The sequence below is a fragment of the Perissodus microlepis genome, chromosome 18 (assembly GCF_051167445.1).
Source record: "Perissodus microlepis isolate ML-2025 ecotype Zambia chromosome 18, ASM5116744v1, whole genome shotgun sequence".
Lineage (NCBI taxonomy): Eukaryota > Metazoa > Chordata > Actinopteri > Cichliformes > Cichlidae > Perissodus > Perissodus microlepis.
In genome coordinates this window covers 26,941,061-26,966,092 of record NC_140478.1, presented here as the reverse complement: position 1 = coordinate 26,966,092, position 25,032 = coordinate 26,941,061, and the positions used below count along the sequence as shown (strand labels likewise).

Sequence of the window (25,032 nt, the reverse complement as noted above, 5' to 3'; positions counted from 1 at the left end):
TTTCTTCTGCTGCTTGTTCCAGAAAAAGAAAAACAGCATTAGAGGAGTGGTGTTTTCACAGACTTGTCAACTTTCAGATAAATGGGAGCAGTGGAACAAACTGAACTCAACTCTTTGGTTGACTGAAATAGAACATGAAGTGATCTTCATTCAGTATTCAGTTATAGAATTCAGTATGAAAATAGCTACAACAAAACTACAAAATCCTTGAGATAAATTCAGTGTGTATTGGGTAATCTTGCAGGATAAAGTGGTCTCACTCCACACCTATATAACATATTCATACAGTGGGACAAACTAAATAAAAAAATGTGTAAAAATACTGTCAAGACACTGTAAATTTACATATGTAATATATTGCATGGGGTAGTAAATGTGTTTAACAGGATTTGCTTGAATGACAGGGGAAGTCTTAATGTGCTACCTTTTGGTTAATTTTGAGCAACTGTCGCTTAACCCATATTACTTTGAAGCCTGTTTTCGCCAGCTGACGAAGCACAGTCATCGTGGCTTGAAAGCAAGCATCAGCTGTTTTAGCAGCAATCAGCAAATCGTCCACATACTGGATCAGTGTGCATCCTTCTGGTAATACACAGGGAGAAAGAGCATTTTTAAGTACCTGATTAAAAATCCCAGGTGAAAGGGCAAAGCCCTGAGGCAACCGAGTGTAACGCAGCTGCCGACCCCTGTAAGTAAATGAAAAAATATCTCTCAAAGATGGATGCAGAGGGAGACAAAAGAAAGCATTTGCCAAATCTATGCATGTGAACCACCGCTGATCTGGAGATAAATTAGTCAAAGCTGTGTAGGGATTTGGTACAGGTACTGTTGGTGTCTTAAGGACAGCGTTTATTGCATGTGCCATGCGATACTTGCCCGTGCCTGATTTTTCAACTGGGAGGATTGGAGTATTCCATGCGGAGGAAGACGACTCCAGCACACCCACTCGCAGAAGCCCTGAAATTGTTTCTGCAATCCCACTTTCTGCCTCCGGACTGTGTCTGTATTGTGAACGCCAAATTGGAGTGTCATCTTTTAACTCAAACGTGATGGGGGAGCAAAATGTTAAACCCACATCAGTGGGACCTTTAGACCACAAAGTGTCAGGGAGTTCTGTTAGGCCTTTAACGGCTTCCTCGTGATCTGATTTCTCCCTGCCATGTGTTCGCTTCAGATGCTTATGTTCTAAAACACTCTGATCAGTAGCCGTCACAGAAATTCGATACGTTTTACAACAGGGTGAGTATGAGACATCAGTGAGTTGCGTTTGCTGCCAATCTGTGGCCCTTATGGCTGCTTTCAAAATTGGGCCTAAATCTTTTGCTTGTTGACCCTCATGTATTGCCAACGACACGTGGGGAACCGCTTCATCTCCCATCCTATACCAACTCATTTGATCTCCAGAGAGCGCAACAAACGCTGCCACTCCAGCTGAACCAACATAAATGTCCTGAGAGTTAAGCTCCCAAGCTTTCTCATCTAAACATTCATTAAACAGATCCTCAAACCATTCAGCATGCTCGCGATCGTAAAACAAGGTCACGTGGTAGGGGTCACGCGGGGGTGAATAAACAGACATGGACATTATCCAGGGACGCCAGAGTTGGTACTGTGCCAGAATTCCATCTGATGTGGTCAGTCGCGCCCAGTAAATTCGTGCGGTGCGTTCACAATCCTCCGATAACAGCCACTGTCCCCTCATTCCTGATTGCAAACAGGACAGCCGTGTGCCATCTTTCAAAGTCACTGTTAATCCATCAGCTCCACACATGATAGTAGCTCCAAGCTTAATGAGCAGGTCCCTGCCCAATAAATTAACTGGAACTTGTGATGAAACCATGTATGAATGTGCTAAGGACTGACGTCCTAATTCAGTCTTTAAAGGGGCGGTTACTGGCAGGGTCATAGGTACCCCAGAGAAGCCGATCACACTGATTCTGGTGTCTGACAGTGGAATGTCTTCAGGAGCAGTACGAATGGTGGAATATGTTGCTCCTGTGTCCACTAAAAAGGGCAGGTTACGTCCTTGAACCCTCAGTGGCACCAGGGGGTCTGCCCCTCCCCCTATGCCCAGGCCTCTCTGTGGGGTGTGTCAGTATTGTTCCTGCTGCCAGTATTCCACTGGATACTGCCCTGGAGGAGCCATCGGTGAGTTTGGGGCCGACCAACGCCCGCGCCTCCTTATGTCCGGACGTAACATATTGTACTGTTGAGGCGGGTCAGGGCACTCTCGAGCCCAATGTCCAGTCTGACCACAGTTGAAGCATGCAGTCCCCGGCACATATGGACCTCCTCTCAGCGCACCCCTTTGTCTGCCCATGCCGCCGCCTCCTCCCCGTTGACCACCACGTGAACCCCAATTTCCTCTACCGACCCCATGGCCTCCCCAATTTGTTCCCTGGGCGGGTCCCTGTGTGTCGACTGGCAATACATTAGGACCCACGTCTGCCCTCATTTGCTGGTAACCTTGAGCTACCATTACTTTTGCTATTTTGTCCTCCTTTTTTCTATCATTTGCCTTACCCCTTATTTCACCCAGCTGTAATTTCAACAATTGCTCTTTCATGTTATCTGTATCCTCACTTTTAGCCATAACCTCATCATGAGCTTTCTGCAGGCGATGCACCAGATGTTTCTCCCACACGTGAGACTCCGCCCCCTCCATGTCGGGGTTATCTAACATGGCCACTCTGACCTGCTCGGGCACACCTTTTAACACAGCTTCTCTAAACCACAATTGTTGCATCCCTTCTCTACCAGGATGCTGGCCAGTGCTAAGGGCCCACGTAGCCTTAGCCTGCTCTATGTACTCCCTTGGAGTTTGATCAGGCTTCCACAACAGCTTCAAAATCTTTGCAGCATTTGGAGTGGGATACTTTTCACGTAATGCAGTTGATATTTCATTCACAACACGACAAAATGGGGTGCTATCAACCATCAATGCTGTGCCTGCTATCTTCTCTATGTCATCCAGAGCTGTGCCTTTGACACATCTGGCAACCACAGCTCTGAAATCTCCCAGAGCCAATTGAACACCTGTCGTTGCTCTATCAAACTCTCTCAACCACCCCGCACCTCCATCTGTAATAGGAGGTAATAATTCAGTCAATGCATTAACATCTCCCACTCCATATGGCTTGTATTTCATGTGGCCCCCAGCGGTCACCACTAGGGGGAACTCCCCAGGCAGAGAGAGACTGTCCCTCTCCTCTTGACTTCGGCGCACCATGGGGTGTGGTACGTTTCCGGGTTTGGGCTTGACTATTCTGCCTCTTCCTGCCTTTTCTCTAGCTACTCTATTTTGAAAGGCCCCTCCTAGCTCCGGCCCTGCTTCAAGTCTCTGCTTGCCACAACCACCCACTTGCGCATTGTCATCAAGGGTGCCAGATAACCATCCCTCGTATGCGTCCCCATAAGGGGCGCACACCTCACCTTTCCCAACCTGTGGTGCAACAACTACTCCACTCCCTAATTCATCATCAGAAATTTGATATTGTTGCTCTAAAGTTGATATAACCGTTTCAACCAGCCGCACAGCCCTATCTTCTTCACTCTCTTCCTGTTGTTGGGGTGACTGTTTCATGGGCGGTGCCTGTGCTCCGCCGCAGGCTTCCTCCTCACCGACAAAAGTAGAATTTTTCTTTACTATTCCACTCTTTGGTGTTGGCGTTGGCCATTTGTGCTCTTTAGACATTTCACAATCTACATAGCCTCCTGTAACTTCTAACACTTGGCCATCCCCACCAGAGAGACAGCCCTGCTCTACCCTCAGCACAGGATAGAGGGGGGCGGGGGCCTGATAGGGAGGGGGAAAGCTAGTGAGCGATGACTTCACCGGGGAAACCGGCAGCATCAGCTTCTCCGGCTCCTCCCTTCGCTCCCTCATCCAATGCTCCACCCCCTGACATGTCACAGCCCACCTTGTCACGCGGGCTCTCTCCTCCTGCACTTCCTGCAACTGTTTTCTGAGCCTCCGCCTCACCCAAATTGAGGCCTCCTCTAACTGTTTACTAATCTCCTGCTCTTTCTCCTGGAGCTTCTGTGCTATTCCCAGAAGCACTTTTGCCAACGAGCCTCTTGATTCTCCTCTCACTCCTTCATTATCACACAACTCCTTGACTTTTGTTGCCACAGCTGCAACCTCTGATTTTTTCTCGGGCGCGCTACCAGGTCGCATGACCTTCAGCGCCCGCACCAACTCCTCTCTCTGCTTCTCAAAAGTTTTCCACTCACCCTGCATTTCTCCTTTTTCTATGTCAGATTTAAGACCCGACATATTCACACCACCACACCTTCTACACTCTCCCTTTTTTTTTTTTTATTACACCACAGAGTAATACACCCAATTATGCCCGTCTATCTCTATGTGGCTCCAAATTCCCTCTTTATTTAATTTTCACACTCGTCAGGGGACAGGCACACAACAATTTCAACCACTGAAACGAGGAATTCAACCTTTTTATATTTCAACTATGATAGAACTCAACCTTTAGATGTAAAAGCATTCTCTTGTTCTATTCCAGAATAAATGTGAACCCGTGATTACACGGCTGTTCCAGTGTTATTCTGTAGCTATGCGGGAGTCCTCAGTTCCCAAGTCACCACCTCGGCATCCAGACGCCGCTGGGCCTGCCCGCGCGTCCACGAACAGGAGGGTCGCCACACCTTGAACAAAATTAGTTTCCACAGGTACACTAGGCGTCAACCTTTAGATCTTAAAGCATTTTCTTCGCACTAATGTCCTCCTATTCAAACACATCAACCGTCACTGTGTTTCACGCTTCACACACAGACCACACACCCAGAGCGCACCTTACACACAACACCCAGAGCGCGCCTCACACACACAACACCCAGAGCGCGCCTCACACACACAACACCCAGAGCGCGCCTCACACACACAACACCCAGAGCGCGCCTCACACACAACACCCAGAGCGCCTTACACACACACACCACTTCTCATCAGCGGAACTTTACACAGAAACCTCTGAGCTCAACTGTTAGAACCCCTTAAAGCACAACTGCACCATCGACCAGATACCCCTTTCTCTGCGCTTATGACCGCCACCACGGGGCAAAATCGCATCGTAAAAAGTGATGCATGTGTCCCCGAAGCTCAAAACCGACACCATAAACCAGGTTCTGCTTTACCTTTATTTCATGGCAAGTAAAATTTTACTTATATTTTATGACCGCAGCCCTCGAGGCTCAACTGACACTATAAACCACCGTCAAACCTCTATTCAATGTACTGAAATCAGCACCACTCACTACTGCACTTACGGCCGCACCACCGGAACACGGCCGTATCATAAACCAAACCTACGGACGTGTTGCGCTTTTGGCGTTGCCAGTGTTTAACCGCACCGTAAGCCAGCATCTGCTTTCCTTACTTCTATATTCAATTTTATAGCCGCGTCAACGAGGACTTAACCGACACCATAAACCAACTTCAAAACCTCTATTCAGTGTACTGGACTTATGGCCGCGTCTCCAAGAGATTCTAATGTATTATTGCTACAGAAGCCAGTCTTAGACAAAGTTAAATGTGGAAGGTAAAGTGGGCTGCAACTAGCTCAACGTAGTATGTCATTAGTTTCTCGGTAGAAGCAGTTTAACTGCAACTAGCTCAACGTAGTGTATTATTAGTTTCTCGGTAGAAGCAGTTTATCTAACACCCTGGAGTTCAGCCTCAACTTATGTTGTTAGTATCTTGCGCCGAAAACCAGACACCGACAAATTTAATGTGAAAATACGTGTAACTCAGCGAACAGATTAATTTGGAAAGCCCAATATGCACATTTGGTATAATACAACAGGCTGTGCTTACCTTTTTGCTGTTAGACCGGTCTTCTGTTCGCCTCGCCCCACGATCTCACCACAGGCCAAATCTGCACCTCCTCAGCACACCAAAGATCCGGGTCACCAGGCACCAAGTTGTTGAAATCTCCCAATTCTTTTAATCTTTGGGCTGAAGGAAGGACAATACTCGGTGTATATATGCTCAATCAACAATCATTTATTTCCATACAATTCAACACAAAGAGCATTAATACGTCCGGACGGGAGAGATGCTGCCAGAGGGTCAGGCACATGTCTCAAAATGGTGACGAATTTCACAGCCTCTTATAGCTTCTGACGACCCCCACCTAGTCATAAAAAGCTACATCTTCACATGTTTTCCTAATTCTTAGCGAGACTGGCCCCTGACCTTGGCTCCCTGTCTTTCGACTCTAAGGAAGGTGGGGGTACGGAATGTGGTTTATCTCTTCTGCCCTAGACGCAGAGTCTCCTTTCTCTTCATGATTCAGCAATAAAACATGTCAAGAACCCAGTGTGAGACATTCACAGCAGATCAAGGATACAGAGTGATGCACATTTATCTCATGAACTAATAAGTGAATATGTTCTGTTAACTCAAAATTATAATGAGAACTAGACTACATGCACAGCACACCATCCAAACTAAAGGGTAATATATATATACTACAGCTGTTAACATAATTCAACTACATTTACTATGGTCATAAAATAACATATGTTTTACTCATAATCTTCACACAGGATTTGCTTGAATGACAGGGGAAGTCTTAATGTGCTACCTTTTGGTTAATTTTGAGCAACTGTCGCTTAACCCATATCAGTATGAGAACTTTACATCAGAAACCCTCCCATGATTCTAAAACAATCTTCGTACAGTTAATAAAATAGATTTTCTATTTTAATATAATTTCAATTAATATAATTTTCTATATTCAGTACAAATATACAGTCAGCTGAGGAATTACCTATTTTAGTCAGTTTAATTCCTCTATTCAGCTATACTAGTGTCTGAACATTCATTTCAGTGTTCTCTTTTACATTTTCTGGTTCACACTTAAAACATTTTAATTGTCCTCATTAAACCTAAACACATGCAAGTGGAATGGCAAAAGGAACAGCAGAGAAGAACCAATCCAAGGACATCAATGCACAGTCAAAATGATTTAAAAGTAATGTTAATAAAACTTACAAAAACAGAAGTATTAACAGAAGCTGACTGTAAATAAGCAATAGAGGGCTGTGCAGTCCTGGAAAAGGAGACAAGTGCAGAAGATGATCCACAGAAATGCCAAAACTGAAAAAGTCAAAAATCAACAAAGGAAAGAGCTGTGTCAAAAACTGGAGCTAAACAATTTTGAATCTCTACAGTGTTATAGTAAAGTGTTACCACTGTTATTCAAATAATATATAAAAAGACTACTGGAAATGCAGCTTCAAATTGCAGAAAAATTAAAAGTTAAGTTAAAGTTGTAAAAAAAAAAGATAGAAAAACAGCCGGAAAGCTTCCTCGGGGGTTAAGTCATGAAACAAACTTGATCACAGTTGAAGTCCAAGACACATAACTGCCCTCAGTAGCGCTCTTATTTATTGAGAGGGATTTTTAGCTTCACCGGATCACTCTTACAGTTGAAGTGCTGTTTATCAAATGGGGTTGAGAGGATAAGGGGTGGGGTGGGTTAGGTGGCAGAGGGAATAGTGTATTGATATTACTACTTGCCACGTTTTGAAATTGAATGCCTGTAAGCCTGTAAAGCATTTTGGATCGTCTATTTATATTTTTCCATGTCTGTTTCCAAACTTTTGTATTTCGAGGACATAATAATAACCAAGTTAATAACAAGTTCTAACCATGGTTACAAAACAAAATCAGCATCACTCAACAACAGCACCTGTTATTGATTAACTCACTAATAGGTGTGATTTGTGGGCAAAGGATAGCGGCAAGAGTGAAAGGTGAAGTTTACACACAGTGAAAGTGAACTAATGAAAACTAAAATTGCACCAACTTCAACGTGCACAGCAGTGAAATAGAAATGGTCAAGAGTAAGATCAGTTAATAGATCATGGATGAAATCAAGCCAGCAATGTGACTGGAAGGACAAATAAAGAAGCTGTGACTCACGTATTTCTCATATGTCATCAGAAAACAACTGTCATTAGAGCCTTATGATTGGAAGAACAAAATTGGAAGAACAAAAGGAACAATGCAATGAGAAAGACTGGCAATGTGTTGGCTTAACACATTATATATATATATTTTATATAATAACAACAACAGGAAGAACTTTGGCCAGATTTATTCAGCTTACATTGATCGGTCTTCCTATAAAATGTTTATTTACTGAGTTGGTTTGGAAACTAACCAATGACGGTTACTACCAAACAGACTAAATGGTACAAGTCTTTTCAAATAAAATTACATAATAAAACCCAACTACTAGCAATTTTTATCTGCACTTTTAAGTCTGAATATTTTTATTACCGTAGGGGTTTTTCTTTTTTACCATATTACCAAGTAATTTCATTGTTATGACAAATCTAAGTGGCATATATTTAACATTACAAATCTGTAAAAATACACAAAATAAGTAACTTCAAAAAACTTAAGGGGGAATGTTTAAATTGTGGTTGTCTGCTAATTTTCTTAAACACTGACAAAACAGAAGGTCTTTTGGAAGGAACCAAACTGTTCTGGATAATGATAAATTCTCTCTGTGCATTGACAATTCTCAAATATCTCTTTCCTCCCAGGTTAAGAGCTTACAGTAGGTGTTGATTTTGAAAGCTCCTTAAATTCTGAAACACGCATCAAGAGCTGCAGATTTTCACCTATATAATGTTAGATGGCTATGCCCATCATTTATAGTTCACAGTACTTTTGCTTTCAGTCATTATCCAAATGTACTCTTTATTAGTTTGGGGAAACCTGCAGTCAGCTGAGACTGAAGAAGTCACTTGGATGAGTGACGAAATGTTTCTTCCACCGAAAAGGCTACGTTCAGATGAACAGAATCAATCTATTTAGAGTTCACAGTACTACTATTTGTAAAAATGCTTCAGATGCTACACTTCATGAATATAACTGGGTTTCAAGGCTGATTTTATGAAAATGCTGAAGGTTAGGAAATGTGAGAAGCAAAACAGGTGATTTAGGAGTAATTGTGGCTGTATGAATGAAATTCCACACACCACACCAGCCTCTGAGAGAGTATAGCAAATTAACTACGTAGATACAGTTAACCATGCAATTAGAGAGCAGAAATACTGTAGAGCATTGTCAACTCCAGATCCTATTTTTGCCCAGTTGGTAGATTAGTGGGCCAAACAAGCCTACCTAGGGTTCATGCCCCATTTTTATGTTGACCTTCACAGTGTAGGAACAAAATCTCCAAAATGTAAAGATTCATTCTAGCAGTGGAGATGAATAAACGCTTGTTAGTCAACTGCACAAGTGATGGTTGCAGAGGGAGAGCGTGCAGCTCAGAAGGAAGTTTTAAGGGCAAAGATACACTTTTTAAAAAAAAAAAAAAAAAAGTAGAGTGAAGGAGAAACGGGGTTTTGTTTTTTTCATTATTTTTGAAAAGAGCCTGCGCTAGTACGTGAGGTTGACCGATACCAGTAAGTGATATTCTTCACACCAGAGGGTGAGTGCAGCCAGGTCAACATGACAAAAGTTGCTGTGCCAGGGACATCCTATCATTCCATGTCACACTGTCAAATTACAGCTCTGTCACTGACTGAGACTGTCCCTAAGTTGTTTTAGCCTAGAAACCCCACACCTCCAAGTGGTATGAGGCTGTAAGCAGCTTAAGATCAGTCCAATATACTTCATTCTTATATATGGTCTGTTTGTGATGCAGATAGTGAGCAAGAAGTTGTTTGAGATGATGATGATGGAAGCAAGGAAAGCAAGAAAATGATAAGGAAGTGTGATAGTAAGAATGAGGACAAATGTCTTCAATTCTGAATATTTACCTATTTTGGCCTTCATGATTTAACCGTTACACTGAAGTTCAGGAAAGCTGGTTGTTTTTATCTGTTTCTGCAAATCGAACATGTTTCTAGGGAACTCTTGTATGTGCCTCTGACAGATTTAGACTTAAGGTAATCAAAATTCTAGGTCTTCTTGCAACAATTGCTGAATTTTATTTTCTAAATAAAGTATATTTAGTGGCACTGTATTTTTTCTCTTTTAGATTTTCCTTCATCATTGTTGTGCATTTTATTCATTTAAGTGGCATTTTTACATTGTTAGCACTTTGTGCAGCATGGACTGTTGAAACTCTGCTATATGTATATATAAACTCGACCTTAAACTGGATGTCTTTTATACAAAGAAAGTAATTTTAATGTTTTAACATTTTTGATGCAAAGGACTTTAAAAAAAAAAATCATATTGCAGAAAGTATTTAACTACTATCTGGATACAACTAGTGTTGTCAAGAGATGTATTCTAAAACACTTCTTCAGCAGAGAATCAGAGAGGAGAAACACACTGGTTTTCTTGCTAGCAAGGGCAGCCACCAGAGCGCTCGCACGAGAGTGAGGGCTCAGAGACTCGCAGCTCTGAGACTGCCCTGGTCTTTATTTTATACATCAGTGGGTGTTTGATCCTTACATTGGAATGTGGATGTGTATACATTGGAATGTGGATGTATGTATGTATGTATGTATGTATGTATGTATGTATGTATGTATGTATGTATGTATGTATGTATGTATGTATGTATGTATGTATGTATGTATGTATGTGTTTGTGTGGAGTCAGAGTGTGACCCCATAACCGACTTCCCTAAATCCGCTGGTCTGGAAGTCCAACAGTTCATCTAAGCACTTAGACTAAAACTTGACATAGCTACGTTTATCCTACCATAAAACAATAAGACAAAGTATGACCTTTCCCATGCTCCCAGGATGTGGGTGTGAATGCCAGAGCACTCTGGAATGCACACAAAGCCTTTGCAGACTATTAAGGATCGCACATCCTATCACTACCACATGCAAACTTATATTATTAAAAGATTATACTGACTACTAAGTACAATTTTCTATTGACAAGTGTGTTTATTATACAGGCCCGGTGTATCTAAAGACCTGACCTGGGTTCTGTCTGCACATGGTAAGCAGGTTCCCTAGCTGATGGACTTCAAACCTTCTGATGACTCAACCAAGGATACACCAATAATTTACTGATCTTTTTTCTGTTTCCACCTCCTGGAAGTAAAAAAGTTGATCTAGATCTTACTTTTTTCAAGCCAGAGCCACTTGTAACATTATAACAAATACAAAACCTGCTGAAAGAATCACAACTAAAAATAACAGTTGTACAGGGAGGGCACCATTTTCTTTGAAATAACATCTCACCTTATAGGAATTTTAGCCCCTCCCGACCCCCTTTTTGATTCATTTAGAGCAATATTTGCATGTTTTACATCAAAGTACTGCTTATAGTCAGATGCAGAGTAAACAGAATTAATGCTGAGTTAAGTAACTCGGAGTTAATTGTTGGACTCGGCGCTTGTTGAACCTGCTTTCAAGAATAGTGCACAGGGAAAGCAGACGAATCTACAAATGATGCTCCAGAGAAGTCCAAACAAAAGTCTGTGAAGAATAAAACTGTTAACAACAACAACAGGAAGAGATGTGAGGATACTTAGTGAAGGAACAAACAAATTGACAGCTGAGGGAGGGACAAACTGAGGCAAACACAGAGAAACAGTGAAGCTCGAAAGATAAGTGGGAAGAAACTCATACAAATCATGGATCTTCTACAAATCACACATTTTTAACAAGTTGTCGTAAATTAATTTGATGTTATTTATTTTTCTGTTACTCAGTCTTTATAATTATCTTTTTCTTTTATAACTTGGCTTTTGTCTGTGCAGGATCACAACTCAGGTGAGTTCTGAAGAACTCCTGGATCTTCTTCCACAGGTGGACCTCAGCTGCTGCGTGTGCCTTGGGTTCACCTCCCCACGAGGATATATACCTAATAACTCCATGTGCAGAAGAAGGGCAGAAGGGTTCATAAGGTGGCTGCAGCAAGTGTCCAGCTCCAGGGTAAGACACACTCTCAAAGTTCTCCTTTCCATGACGCTTCAGTCTCTCCACCATCTGGTCCATGTATGCCTTGCTGTCCAAGCAGAGGTCATCCTCTCCAGCCACAAAGAGGAAATGAGCCTTTGCTCGTTCAATGGGGATGAGGCTGCCCTTGTTCTTCTCTGCTAGCGGGTCTTCACAAGCATACTTTCCAATACTGGCACCTGACTCAGTGGGAACCAACTTACTGTAGTCATACCCTAATGGTGAGAGAATCTTCTGTTTCTTGTAATAGAGCGGAATCCCCACATTGGCACTGCAGCCATTGATGCATACTGCAGCCTCGACACCTGGCACAAAGGTAGCAAGTGAGAGTGCAAGGTCTGCTCCCTTTGATCTTGCTACTATGCCAACTCCTTTACTGCCCACCTGTGAAATAACACAAACTAAAGCTGATAAAATTTATAGAAACACTTCAAACTAAGTACTGACTTTATTTGTTAAACCTTTTATGCACTTTGAGAGTGTGACCATTCATCATCCCTGCAAATGAAATGCATAAGGCATTATTGCTAGTGAAGACAAACCTTTGATGGCAAAATTAACCCTTTCATGCATAAATTATGACAATCTCAATCAGGATTTTTTTCTTGAGTGCTTCTATTCATCTTTAGGCATAAAAAAATGAATACAAATACTTGAGAATAAAATATCCTGATTGAGGTTGTCATAATTCCTGCATGACAGGGTTAAATAACAATAATTACAATGAAACACGTCATACATCTATAGTAACATTAAACGACCAGTGGGTGGCAGGGTATGGAGTGACACATCAGTGTCCAATGTAGTGGTTTATGTGCAAGTACACCATTAACAGTGACACAAATACAAGAAAACTGCCTTTGAATAGCTGTTCACTGTAGTGACCACTATGGATGAAAGGGTTCATTTAAAAATAAAAGAGTCAAACATTCACAATAATATATTTTGTATGTGATATTCTTTAAATTATCATATTTAATTAAATAAAACAATAAAGTTCATAATTATTTTTGCTATGTACCTGGATTTTATCCTTTTAGATACCAATTAAGCTGATCTACTGTAGTAAACCTGATTTTTGTAGAAAAAAAATGAAATTGTTCATATTTTAAGTTCAACCAACAAGATTATAGTAAATAATTACTGAGATTTTGAGAAACAGGTAGGTTGATTTTATTGTTAGCTTAGCGAGACCAATTCCCCATATTTGGGTTCTGTGCTGGGCTGGCTGCAGCTTTATGTTTGGAGAAACTAATTCACTTATCCAAATCTCTGAACAAAAGAAAATGAGAAATGTTCTCAGAATGTGACTGTTTTATTTAATTTAATTTTTTCCTTATTTTTTCCTTATTAAGAGCATTAGGAACCCCATTAGCTGGAGGAATCCAGCAGCTGAATTTCAGGGTCCACAAAAAAGAAACAAATACATGTTTCTGGAAAAGGCAAAACTTCTTCAGACCTTATGAGTGCTCATTAAAATAACTCACCTTAGGTTGCTGTTTTAAGAAATCCATTGCTTCCTTAAAGTGGTCCAGATGAATCTTTTGCATATTTTCAAATTTGGCTTCGAACGCACTTATAGAGAGGACGACAAAGCCTTTGTTAGCCAGTAGACTGGCTCTTGTCTCAGATCTCAATGTAGGTATATCCAAGACAGCGGGAAACAGACCTTCTCCTAGAACATAGTAGACACAAAATTTTCTTCTGTCAATGAAAAAAAAAAAAAAAAAAACTTTTTCATTTTTAATTTCTAGATTTCCTTAAGATCTAATCTCTGTCACTTCATTATGTGACTAAATAAAAGAACAATAGAAAGACAGCAGTTACAGCCATAACTGAATAAAAGCTTGACACCCTTTGAACTTTAAACTAGTTGACAGATGGACTGAAATGAAAACTGATGACGTGACAACGAACAAAGGAAACTGAGGACCTAAATACACAGGATAACAAGCGGGAACACCTGGGAAACAACACTGGGCATAATCTAAATGATTAGACAGTGGAAGCAAAACTGAACACCAAGCACATGAGACAATGACTATCTAAATACAACTGAAAACACATTGAGATGCGACTACAGCTGTGTCTCAATTCAGGGGCTGCATCCTTTGGAGGACCCGGCCTTCATGGTCTACATGGGCCGGGTCCTCTGAAGACTGAGAAGGCCGGAAGTGCGAGGCTGTGAAGTGGGATGGTCTAGCCTTCAGATTTGTGCCACTGCTGTCTCGGTGAAGCTTAATAAACTCAGCAGTCTGCTCCTTGCTATATAAAATATAACAATGATATTAGAGTAAATTCTCTACCATCTCAAACTTCTATTTAAACAGTTTTCTGTTTGACGTTTATTCAGCTGTATGAAAACTGTAACGTTAATCTCAGCCGAACAGATTTACTTGGGAACAAATAAAATACTGAAAAAAGCCAAACAATAACATTAAGTTATCTAACTGACTTGTATATCATGTTTAACCTGAGCAGTGTTGCCAACTTAGCGACTTTGTCGCTATATTTAGCGAGTTTTCAGACCCCCTTAGCGACTTTTTTTCTAAAAAGCGACTAGCGACAAATCTGGCGACTTTTTCTGGTGTTATTGGAGACTTATTTATGATGACTTTTTGACGTGAAAGCGGGTATCGCTTTTACTCTCAACAAGCAGCGGGTGCTGCCGTGGGTACCTCGCCCATTCCAAAGCGCTCACGGGCGGAGAATAGTCCTCCCCAGCTGCTATCAGGGCAGAAGATGTTCACACCTATGCGTCCGAACTGCAAATGAATCGCGCATGAGCGAAGCCGCTGCTCTCGCACTGACTGTAACGCAGTCAGTTCTTCTTTTACTGTTATGCTGTTTTGTGGATCACGAGGTTTAAAACTACCTATACACACACACACACACACAGTAACTCCACCAGAGTGCCTATTTCGGGTCACTTTTGCCGGTCCAAGCCCAGATAAAGGAGCAGGGTTGGAATTGTGACATTAAAAAAAACAATAATTGCTAAAATAAATTTAATTTGTAGTTATAAATAAATTCTAAATGCATTTAGAACGTTCTTTACTCACTTTATGTCTCTTCCATGATGTTATTTCTCTCTCCAACAACGTAGGTTACAATTATATTAGCATGACCAATTATGCAAATTAGGCGATGACGTCATTTAGCGACTTCTAGCGACTTTTAGGACAGCCAATAGCGATTTTCCTTACTGAGGAGTTGGCAACACTGAACCTGAGTAGCAGAAGACACAGGGTCTGAAACGATTGTGCTGGGAGTTTAGTGTTCTCGCCAGCTCTAGTGAGCCTTGACCACCTCGTCAGCTATCGAGCTGGTGGGTAACAGACGTCTCAGAAAACATCGGAGCACTTTTGCAAATATGTGATGTCTTGATAAACTGAGCAGATATTTGAAGATCTCACTTGAAAATATGTTAAACGTTTATTTTGTGACCCAGAAAGAGTAATATTTCAAACTCTTTAGCCGTGCTCCTCTGCCATTGCCCCATTTGAAAATTATTTTTATATTATTATAAAAATGTTATAAATACTAATTTAATTAATACAGTATTGCAAAGAGTAATAGTAGTAATATTACAGCTACACAGATGCCACCATTGTTGGAAATGGGAACTTGCTGTTATGCGCTATGAATTCTGGGATAGGTTAGGCCACGAAGGATACACCGAACCCATCCTTCAAATTCGGGGAAATGAAGGATGCATTTGTCGGCCGCATTTGGAAAAAGCCTTCGAATTGGGACAGCCTTCATTGCGTCGCTGTGATGTAATCGGCCTGCAAATGCGGCCTCCAAAGGATGCATCCCCTGAACTGAGACATAGCCTACGACACACAACTTGATGACGGCAGACATGACAGAGCTAAAAGAGAGTGAGCTCGAGTGATGGACAGAGGAAGATATATCACAGAGATGAGGAAACAAACAGAGACAAAGACCAATACACATAAACTTGACAAAGACAGAAGGGATAAAGAGAGACTACTGAAACGATAGGTAAATAAGGGACAAGACAAGGAGGAAAAAGGAACCTAACAATAACAAACAAGAAATTATGAACCAGGATTAAAGATAAACTCAGGGTAAAAAGAACTAAACTCAGGACTACACTGTAAAAAGCTAAAATCATTTCTTACAGCAAAGGAAACAATCATAAATCCACAAGAAACCCAAAACATTGGGTCAAAGACCCAGGACCATTACAATTGTATTTGTTCAGAAACACTCATCGGGCTGTCATTTAATTAAAATAAAGACAGAAAGCTTGGAACAACTGCAGTACCTGGAGGAGTGAACAGGACTCCACTAATGTTCCCCTCTTTGACAGGAACCCGACTGACCCCATCTCCAAGCAGAACCCTCTCATTTGTCTCTTCTGCCAGTATCCTGCCTTCCTCCTCGTGCACAGAAAAATTCACCAACTGAGGCCCCAGAGACTTTGTCTTTTGAAACCTTTTGTGCATGGTGTCTGGCCTCATGGACCACAGGAGACCCATAGGTTGTGCTCCAACGTAGGTCCCACCAAGTGAGGGATCTCTGTTCAGGTCGACCTCCCCACTGCCATCAGCCCTGTAGGTGGCCGAGGAGCTGAACACCACTCCCTTCTCATCAGTTAATCTGGCTCTCATAGTGACCGCCTGTCTGGACCTCAACCCTTCCACCTTTACCTTAATGGGTTCGTCAAACAGACACCTGGCTCTTGGCAGCAGCCTCAGTCTGACTTGGGAAGCCATATTTTCTGAAAGAAAAAAATGTGTATTATTGTTCTGAAACGCCTACCTGTTGTAAGGAGACAGTAGATGGAAGATCAAGTTAGAAATCTAACTTCAGTAAGTCAGTTTTGAGAGGCATAAATCCAGTGTGCATTCAAAAGTGTCATACACCTTGCCTGATGCAGTGATTTAATTAAGAAAAGGATGCACTAACACATTGACCCACTTGCAAGGACTCCAGAAATAGGCAAAAGTGACCTCTAAAACAACTCATTGAAGAAGGTTGATGAGCAAGACAAAGATTAACAAAGTCAGTGAGGGGGAACACAAAACAAAAGTGTCACACAGGTTAAACAGTACTTAACAGAAAAAGCAACAAATACAAGACAAAATAAGAACTCCATATCCACGCTGTGGACTGCACTGCTATTTTCCTGAAATCAGCTGATTGTAGCGCAAGTAAAACTGGAATCAATAAGCAGGACTGATGAGCAGACAGACTAATGATCACAAGGAACTGAACTACTGGGCACCGGTTTGCTACAAGAACTGGTTCTCAGTTCCCATCTCTAGTATGGAAGAGCAATGTGTTAATTTAACAGCTATGATCACCAATACAACACTTTATCATTAACTAATGCTGAAGAGCTGGATTCAGTCATGACTGAAACATTACTTCAATGAAACATTACTTCAACTTCAATGGGTTTACAATGTTGTGCTTGAGAAACACCAACGAAATTCCTAATAAACGTGATTCTGATTCCTTTCACCACTATATAGGATACCTGGAGATCTTTGGCTCACTGGAAGAACCGTGACAGTGATCTCTATCTCTGTGCTGGGGGTTTGGGTCTGTCTGAGTGATTTCCTTCTTCCTCGGTTTCTTTCTTCTGCTTCTTGTTCCAGAAAAAAAGCTTGGTGTTGCTGCCACAGTAGAAAATTTCCTTCCAACACACATCACTAATTTTATTCATGTAGTTTTTTCACCTCTGTTACTGTCACTAACAGCTGACAGTGCAACTTAGTCACATGACATAACAACAACTAAATCAGCATGAGAGGAGTGTTTTTTTCACAGTCGTCTACTTTCTGATAAATAGCAGAAGTGGACTGAACTTAGAGAAACAAACTGAACTGAACTGTTTTGTTGACATGAAGTGATGTTCATTCAGTATTTAGATATAAAATTTAGTATGTAAATATCTACAAAAACCTTGAGATAAATTCAGTGTGTACTGTATTTGTCAGGGGCCTTGGTTATCCTGCTCTCTCTTCCCTCGCCTTTGTTTTGGGATGCCTTAGGACCCTTGATTGTGTGTACCTCTGAGGTTCCACCTGTGCCTGATCGCCTGGCTGACGAAACTGCTATTTAAGACACTTGCGCTTGTGCGACATCGTACTTAATTGTGGATTGCCTGACCTCCCTCTCTCTGTCTGTGCACAGGTTTTGGGACCCTCTCCTTGTGTGGTGATCCTGAGTTGTTATTGAGAGCACTGTAAATATTGGACCCCTTGCAGCTCCCTTGGAGCACCAAGCCCCTTACACACTTCCATCTTTTTGTATTTTACTCATTTAATGTAAATAAACACATAGTACTGCCTTTCTGAGTGTTACTGAATTCACCTGCTCCTGTCTATGTGACAGTATTGGGTAATCTTGCAGGATAAAGTGGTCTCACTACAAACATGTATAACATATTCATACAATGGGTTAAAATAAAAATAAAAAATGAAAATATTGTCAAGAAACTACTAATTTACATATCTAATATATTATCTGGCTAACAAATGTGTTTAATAGGATTTGCTAGAATACCAGGGAAAGTTTCAATGTGCTAATTTTCGTTAAATTTGAGCAACTGTTGCCCAACCCATATCAGTATAACAACTTTACACTAGAAACCCTCCCATGCTTCATATCAAAATGATTTTTGTGGAGTTAATAAAATAGATTTTCTTTTTTATTATACTTTCAATTAACATAATTTTCTATATTTAGTACAAATATACAGTCAATTGAGGAATTACCAATTTTAGTCAGTTTAATTCCTCTTTTCAGCCATACTAGTATCTGAACATTCATTTCAGTGTTCTATTTTACACTGTCTGGTTCACACTTAAAAAAAAAAAAAAAAAAAAATGTAATTACCCTCATTAATATGGAACGCCAGGACTGCCATAATGAATTAATTAAATACACCATTAAATAATTAATTAAATGTGGCAATAATTAATTAAAATTGGAATTAATTAATTAAATAAATAGGTATGACACATGTAATTAATTAATTATTGACACATTTAATTAATTATTTAATGATATATTTATTTATTTCATTTTGGCAGTCCTGGCGCCTGGCTCTCATCTTGAATTAATTTTATCTGTCAGCCTTACCCATCAAACTCAGGGGGCGGGGTTAACGCTACCCATGCATCTTCTCTAACATTTGATTGGTTGCCATGCAAAGTAAGTCAAAACAGGTCGATCCTAGATAATGATTGCTTGTGTAGACTTGGGGCCCTCTGCTCAATAATCAGACACAATAACAGTACTTTCATTGCAGTAAATATATATGGTTAAAATAATAAAACTGAAAATGATAAATTACTTGACTCCTTAGAAGAAAGAATTAATTTCTGGCTCTCCAAATACCCAAATTCAGTCCTCTTAATTGGTGGAGACTTTAACATTGCTTTAGACAATATGGTTGATAGGTGGCCTCCAGGGCAGCAGTCTTCATACAGTGCAAACTTAAAAAAATTTATGGGAAAATTTAATCTTGTGGATATTTGGAGAGAAAATTTTCCAGATGATAGACTCTTTACTTGGAGCAATAAGACAGGATCCAGGCAATCACGTATTGACTTTTGGCTTGTTTCTGACTCTATTGATAAAGATAATATTACCGTTAATATACTTGCCACCCCCCTCACTGATCATAGAGCAATTTACATCAACGTCCAAATGTTTACACTGGATAATATACCTCATAAATTCTCTTATTGGAAGTTAAATAATTCTTTACTAAAAGATAAAATGGTTAACATGCAGATTAATAAATTAATTGTTTATTATTGGAACAAAGCTAACAGAGAGAAGTCCTTTTGTACCAATTGGGAACTTTTTAAATTTGAAGTATGCAAATTCTTGAGAAGATACGGGAGTCAAATTGCTAAATTAAGGAAAGCTGAAGAACAAGAAGTAATAAGCAGAATTGCCTCTTATTACCAGAAGTCCCCAGAAGAAATCTCAGAGGAAGATAAATTGAGTTTACTAGAACTTCAAAATAAACTGGACGGTTTATATCAACGCAAGGCTGAGGGTGCTTTCATAAGATCCAGGAAGAGGTGGCTGGAGGAGGGCGAACAAAATTCTGCTTACTTTTTCAGACTTGCATTGTCTCTGACAATCCTGGAGAAATTTCACATTTCTGTGCCGAATTCTATACTAAACTATACAACTCAAAATATAATGAGGCTGTCTCAACAGGATTTTTCAATAATATTAAAAACCTAAAATCTATTGTTGTGGAAGATAGAAGTTATTGTGACAGCCCTCTGACTGTGGAGGAAGTTTGTAATTCCATTTCTGCACTTAAGGCCAATAAATCTCCCGGCACAGATGGTTTGACTGCAGAGTTTTATAAATCATTTTCTAATCTCCTGGCTCCGTTTTTACTGCAGGTTTTTACAGAAAGTATAGAGAATAACACCCTCCCTCCTTCTCTTACTCAAGGTCTCATAACACTTATTCCAAAACCAAACAAAGACTTACTCTTTATTGATAATTGGAGACCCATCTCCCTGCTCAATAATGACTATAAGGTTATGGCTTTAATACTTGCTAACAGAATTAAAGAGGTCTTGGAAACAATTATTGATGAGACACAATCAGGCTTTATGAGAAACAGACACATTTCTAATAACATTAGACTGGTTTTGGATTTACTTGATTACTCTGATCTGGTACCCGACAATAGCTTCATTCTCTTCCTGGATTTTTATAAGGCTTTTGATACAATTGAACACCAATTTATTTTCCACTGTTTGGAAAAATTTGGCTTTGGCAAGTTTTTCTGTAAAGCTGTCAAAACCTTATACACAAATGGCAATAGTTCTATTAAAATGATTAACGGCTCCACCCCGAGATTTGACCTGAAACGTGGTATTCGCCAAGGATGTCCTATTTCACCATATTTATTTTTACTTTGTACACAAATTCTTGCAACTAATATTTCAAACAGTGTTGTACAAGGAATCACCATAGCTGATAAGGAGCTCGTCATCAGCCAGTTAGCCGATGACACCACACTCTTCTTGAAGAATGCAAACCAAATCCCACCAGCCCTTACTGTGATTAGTGATTTCTCTGAGGCCTCTGGTTTATGCCTAAATCTAAAAAAGTGTGAGTTACTAGCAATTAAAGACTGCCCTGCAAATACTATCTGTAATATCTCTGTTAAACAAGAAGTCACATACTTGGGACTGTTAATATCCAAAGACCAAAAATCAAGATGCTCTTCAAACTTCACTCCAATTATACAGAAAACCCTAAAAAAGTTCAACCAGTGGCTGCAAAGGGACTTGTCTTTGAAAGGTAGAGTGTTAATTACTAAAGCTGAAGGGATATCCCGATTAACATATGCTGCTCTCTCCTTACATCTGGATAAGAAAATTAGTAAAGATATTGACCGTATGCTCTTTAATTTTATATGGAAAAACCGTACGCATTATATTAGAAAAACTGTTGTGATGAATAAGTACGAATCAGGTGGGCTTAACGTCCTAGACTTTTCTACTTTAAATAACACTTTCAAAATTAATTGGGCTAAACATTTTCTTAAAAACCCTACCTCTATCTGGAACTTTATACCATATTATATTTTCTCTCATTTTGGTGGCTTTAATTTTATTTTAAATTGTAATTACAATGTTGAGAAACTCCCTGTAAAGCTTTCATCCTTCCATAAGCAGGTCCTCTTAGCGTGGACCCTCATTTATAAACACAACTTCTCACCTCACAAATACCTTATCTGGAACAACAGAGATATTTTATATAAAAATAAATCACTTTTCCTGGAAACTTGGATCCAAAATGGGATCCTATTGGTGGCTCAGCTGGTTAGTAAAGAGGGACAACTACTTACTTACGACGACTTTATTGCACTATATAATTTTCCAATCAGTGTTCAGGAATTCTCAATGGTGCTTGGTAGGGATGGGTATCGAAACCCGGTTCTTGTTGAGAACCGGTTCCCACTGTTTCAATTCCTTGGAATTGTTTGCCATTTTTGCAAACGATTCCCTTATCGATTCCAGTCCCGAATGACGTCACCACGTTGCGGAGCGTCATTTACCTGGCAGGAAACATGGTACCTAAGCGGCTCAAATGCTCAAAAGTTTGGTTATATTTTACGAGAACGGATGACAACGGGGCTACTTGCAAAGTAGATATTTCATTTAAGGGAGGAAACACTACGAATATGCAAAAGACACGCGATAACCTTAAATGAATGTCGTGTTTTTAATTCCGCTCCAGACTCGTGAATCTCAACCCAGCAGCAGCGGTAACGTTTGCACGTCCTCTCCCGTTAATGCGGCAGGTAAATAATCAACAACAGTGCATATTATGTTAGCGCGATCTGCCTTATCACAAAACCTGTCATTACTGTGCATTTAGGTGACCATGATGAGAGAGACAGAGTCTGGCTGGCTCAGATGCTGGCAGTTCTCGCTGCAGTCTACCGGTAGCGTCTCCTTTCAGGCCAGGATAGACGAATGTCACCGAGCAGTGACTAAGTTTGTGGTAAAAGGCTTGCACCCATTTGCCACAGCAGATGCCCCCGATTTTCGGTAAGTGAATGTGTTTAATTGTAGGCAGGGACATTACTGGATATTCTTGTGTGATTGCTACAGAATAATTTACGTTATACTTTGTTATTGCTACAGAAGAATATTTATTTTATTATTTTACATTTACAATTTTTTTTCCTGGGGACCCTGTGACACCCCATTGAAGAGCCGCAGGCTGGATCTCTTAAGATCTCACTGTCGGGTTTGTAAGGCCATGTTACTCCTAAATTTCTATCTTGTTCGAAGAGAAGATATAAAACAAAGTTCTAAGCTGTTCGACCTTAGTGTTCTCCTTTTTTTAAAAAGAATCGATAAGAGAATCGATAAAGAATCGAATCGTTAAACAGAATCGAAAATGGAATCGGAATCGTGAAAATCTTATCAATACCCATCCCTAGTGCTTGGTGCCATACCCTCAGGGACTTTAATGTTATATAAAAACACTGACAGCTCAATATCTACCTCAGTCACTCTCCCTGATCCAGCTGATCACCAATAGGAAAAATCTGCTTTTCACAGGAACTTGGTAACAGCAATAAGAGAATACGTAGTTTATTCCAAGAAGATATCGTCTCTCTCCCATATATAATATCTTATTGGAACCGCTTTGTTCCAGATATCAAGTGGAAGACAGTCTGGATGGTCCCCCATAAATATTTGATTGTAAATAAGGTGAAAGAAGTCTCATTTAAAATTCTACATAAATGTTATCCAGCCAGTCACTACATGGTAAAATTTAAAAGGGACATAAATACTAATTGTACTTTCTGTGGGGATCATCCAGAAACTGTGACACATCTTTTTTGGTACTGTTCTTTTACACAGAGATTCTGGAAGGAATTTAGCAGGTTTGTTATTGTCCATATTTTAAGGGAGTTTTCTTTACGATGGGAAAATGTTTTATTCTGTTTCTTTAAGTTCCCCAAGAAGTATGATAAATGTTTTTTTTATGATAAATTTGTTAATACTTTTAGATAAATTTTTTATCCATAAATGTAAGTTTACTAACAAAACACCATATTTCTGTCATTATTTTAAGGATGTGGAAATGTACATACAATCAATATCAGACTCCACCAACAAAAAGGCTCTCAAAACAATATATGTATGTGAATTTTTGCGTGTATTCTTATAATTGTTACCTTTTTCTTTTACCCTTGGCTTTTTGTGTTCATGTTCTGTTGTTTTGTATACTTCATCTGTTCGTATGTTGTATACTCATTGTTTGTTAAATAAAGTTAAAAAAAAAAAAAAAAAAAAAAAAGACTTGGGGCAGCCAGGTATCCCAGAATGCATTTCAAATCACAGGTAGCAATGGTGGTGGTGTAGTTTTAAAATACCCCGTTTTTCTGTCACCAACTACACTTTTAACAGTGTTTTAGCCGCGAATGTCGCGCTGTAATCTTCACATGTCTGGTCAGGTTGTCAACATAGAACATGTTTGCAAAAGTGCTCAGATGTTTTCAGAGATTTCACTAGCTCTGCTAACAGTCAGCATGCAGAGTGCACCGAGGGGGTTACGTTAACCGGTTTGTTTACATATTCCACTCTCCGTGTTCCACATGTTGCATTCGCAGATTCTCATTTTCACCGAACGATCGTCTCTTTCCACCTGGTCTTGTGTCTCTGTGCTTCTGTAACATAAAGAACGAGCTGACATTTTTCTCACGAAACCAGCGATCAGCTCAACAGACCCTCAGTTTACCTGCATGCATCCTCCCTAACAGCTGTTTAACACCTGCTGCTAATTCAAGAAACACCCTACCTTACCTGGTGATAGTCACAGTTTAACTGGGCAGCCGGTGCTCGATATAACGCAATGTCAGCGCATTTTTCTGCACAAGATAAGGAAATATAGTATTTTTCCCGAGCGCAGAGCTGCTGGAGCTTGTTTCCTTACAGAGCACTTTATAGGCGAACCTACGGAGCCCTGGAGGGGACATGGGAGAAAAAAAAAATTAAGACGGACTTTTGCGAGATCCCGAGTTTGTTTTGCGAGATCTCGCAAAAGTCCGTCTTAATTTTTTTTTCCCCATGTCCCCTCCGGGGCTCCGTACGCACCAGCTTCATCGGCGGCTGATGTCCAATCACCCGCACACAGCTTTGAAACCTCACCTGAGTTTTAGCTCTCAGTGGTTAAACGCTGGACGTAATTCACTCAGGTTTTGTCTGTCGGGTCACGTTTACTTCGCTGTTTTATTTACAACTGAGCAAATCGGTTTGGCTGAGGTTAAAGTTACGTTTCATAACTGCATAGTTTTACAGACCTTTAATGGTTCACTGGCACATGTGTTAGACTTAACTATTCGCTTTTCTTTATCTGGTGTGTTTTGGATTTAACAGTGAATTTTGAGATTAAACTGACTTTTAAAATGTTTTATACAAAGAGGCAAGAGAAGGCGCATTTCCACCGAGAGAAGCAGAGTTTGCAACAGCATGTTCATCATGAAGACTGCAACCTGGACAGAAATATTATATCATCTGTTTTTTAATAGTTATTCAACTGTATTCTAAGCACCAGCTATCTGTTAGAATTTTTAGA

The 25,032-nt window shown here is 40.2% G+C and overlaps 1 protein-coding gene across 2 annotated transcripts; it reads right to left on the bottom strand.

Moving 5' to 3' along the window:
* Positions 1-10,296: 10,296 nt before the first annotated feature.
* LOC146368050 (acyl-coenzyme A thioesterase 2, mitochondrial-like) lies at positions 10,297-24,391 on the bottom strand. Of its 2 annotated transcripts, XM_084913496.1 has the most exons (4): positions 24,261-24,391; positions 16,205-16,660; positions 13,398-13,585; positions 10,297-12,294 (listed from the first exon to the last, which is right to left on the bottom strand). In XM_084913496.1, the coding sequence occupies exons 2-4, from the start codon at positions 16,653-16,655 to the stop codon at positions 11,686-11,688; spliced, it is 1,248 nt and encodes a 415-aa protein (XP_084769622.1). In that variant the 5' UTR covers positions 16,656-16,660; positions 24,261-24,391; the 3' UTR covers positions 10,297-11,685. The 2 variants fall into 2 exon arrangements, with proteins under 2 accessions (XP_084769622.1, XP_084769624.1); XM_084913498.1 differs by lacking the exon at positions 24,261-24,391 and having other exon boundaries at positions 16,205-18,355.
* Positions 24,392-25,032: the final 641 nt, after the last annotated feature.

Excerpts from the sequence above, each read along its gene's own strand:
- LOC146368050 (XM_084913496.1), bottom strand. The coding sequence starts at position 16,655 with ATGGCTTCCCAAGTCAGACTGAGGCTGCTGCCAAGAGCCAGGTGTCTG. Across the intron at positions 13,586-16,204 it reads AGTCCTGTTCACTCCTCCAG|GAGAAGGTCTGTTTCCCGCT; the intron begins GTACTGCAGTTG and ends ACTATGTTCTAG. Across the intron at positions 12,295-13,397 it reads TCTTAAAACAGCAACCTAAG|GTGGGCAGTAAAGGAGTTGG; the intron begins GTGAGTTATTTT and ends GTTATTTCACAG.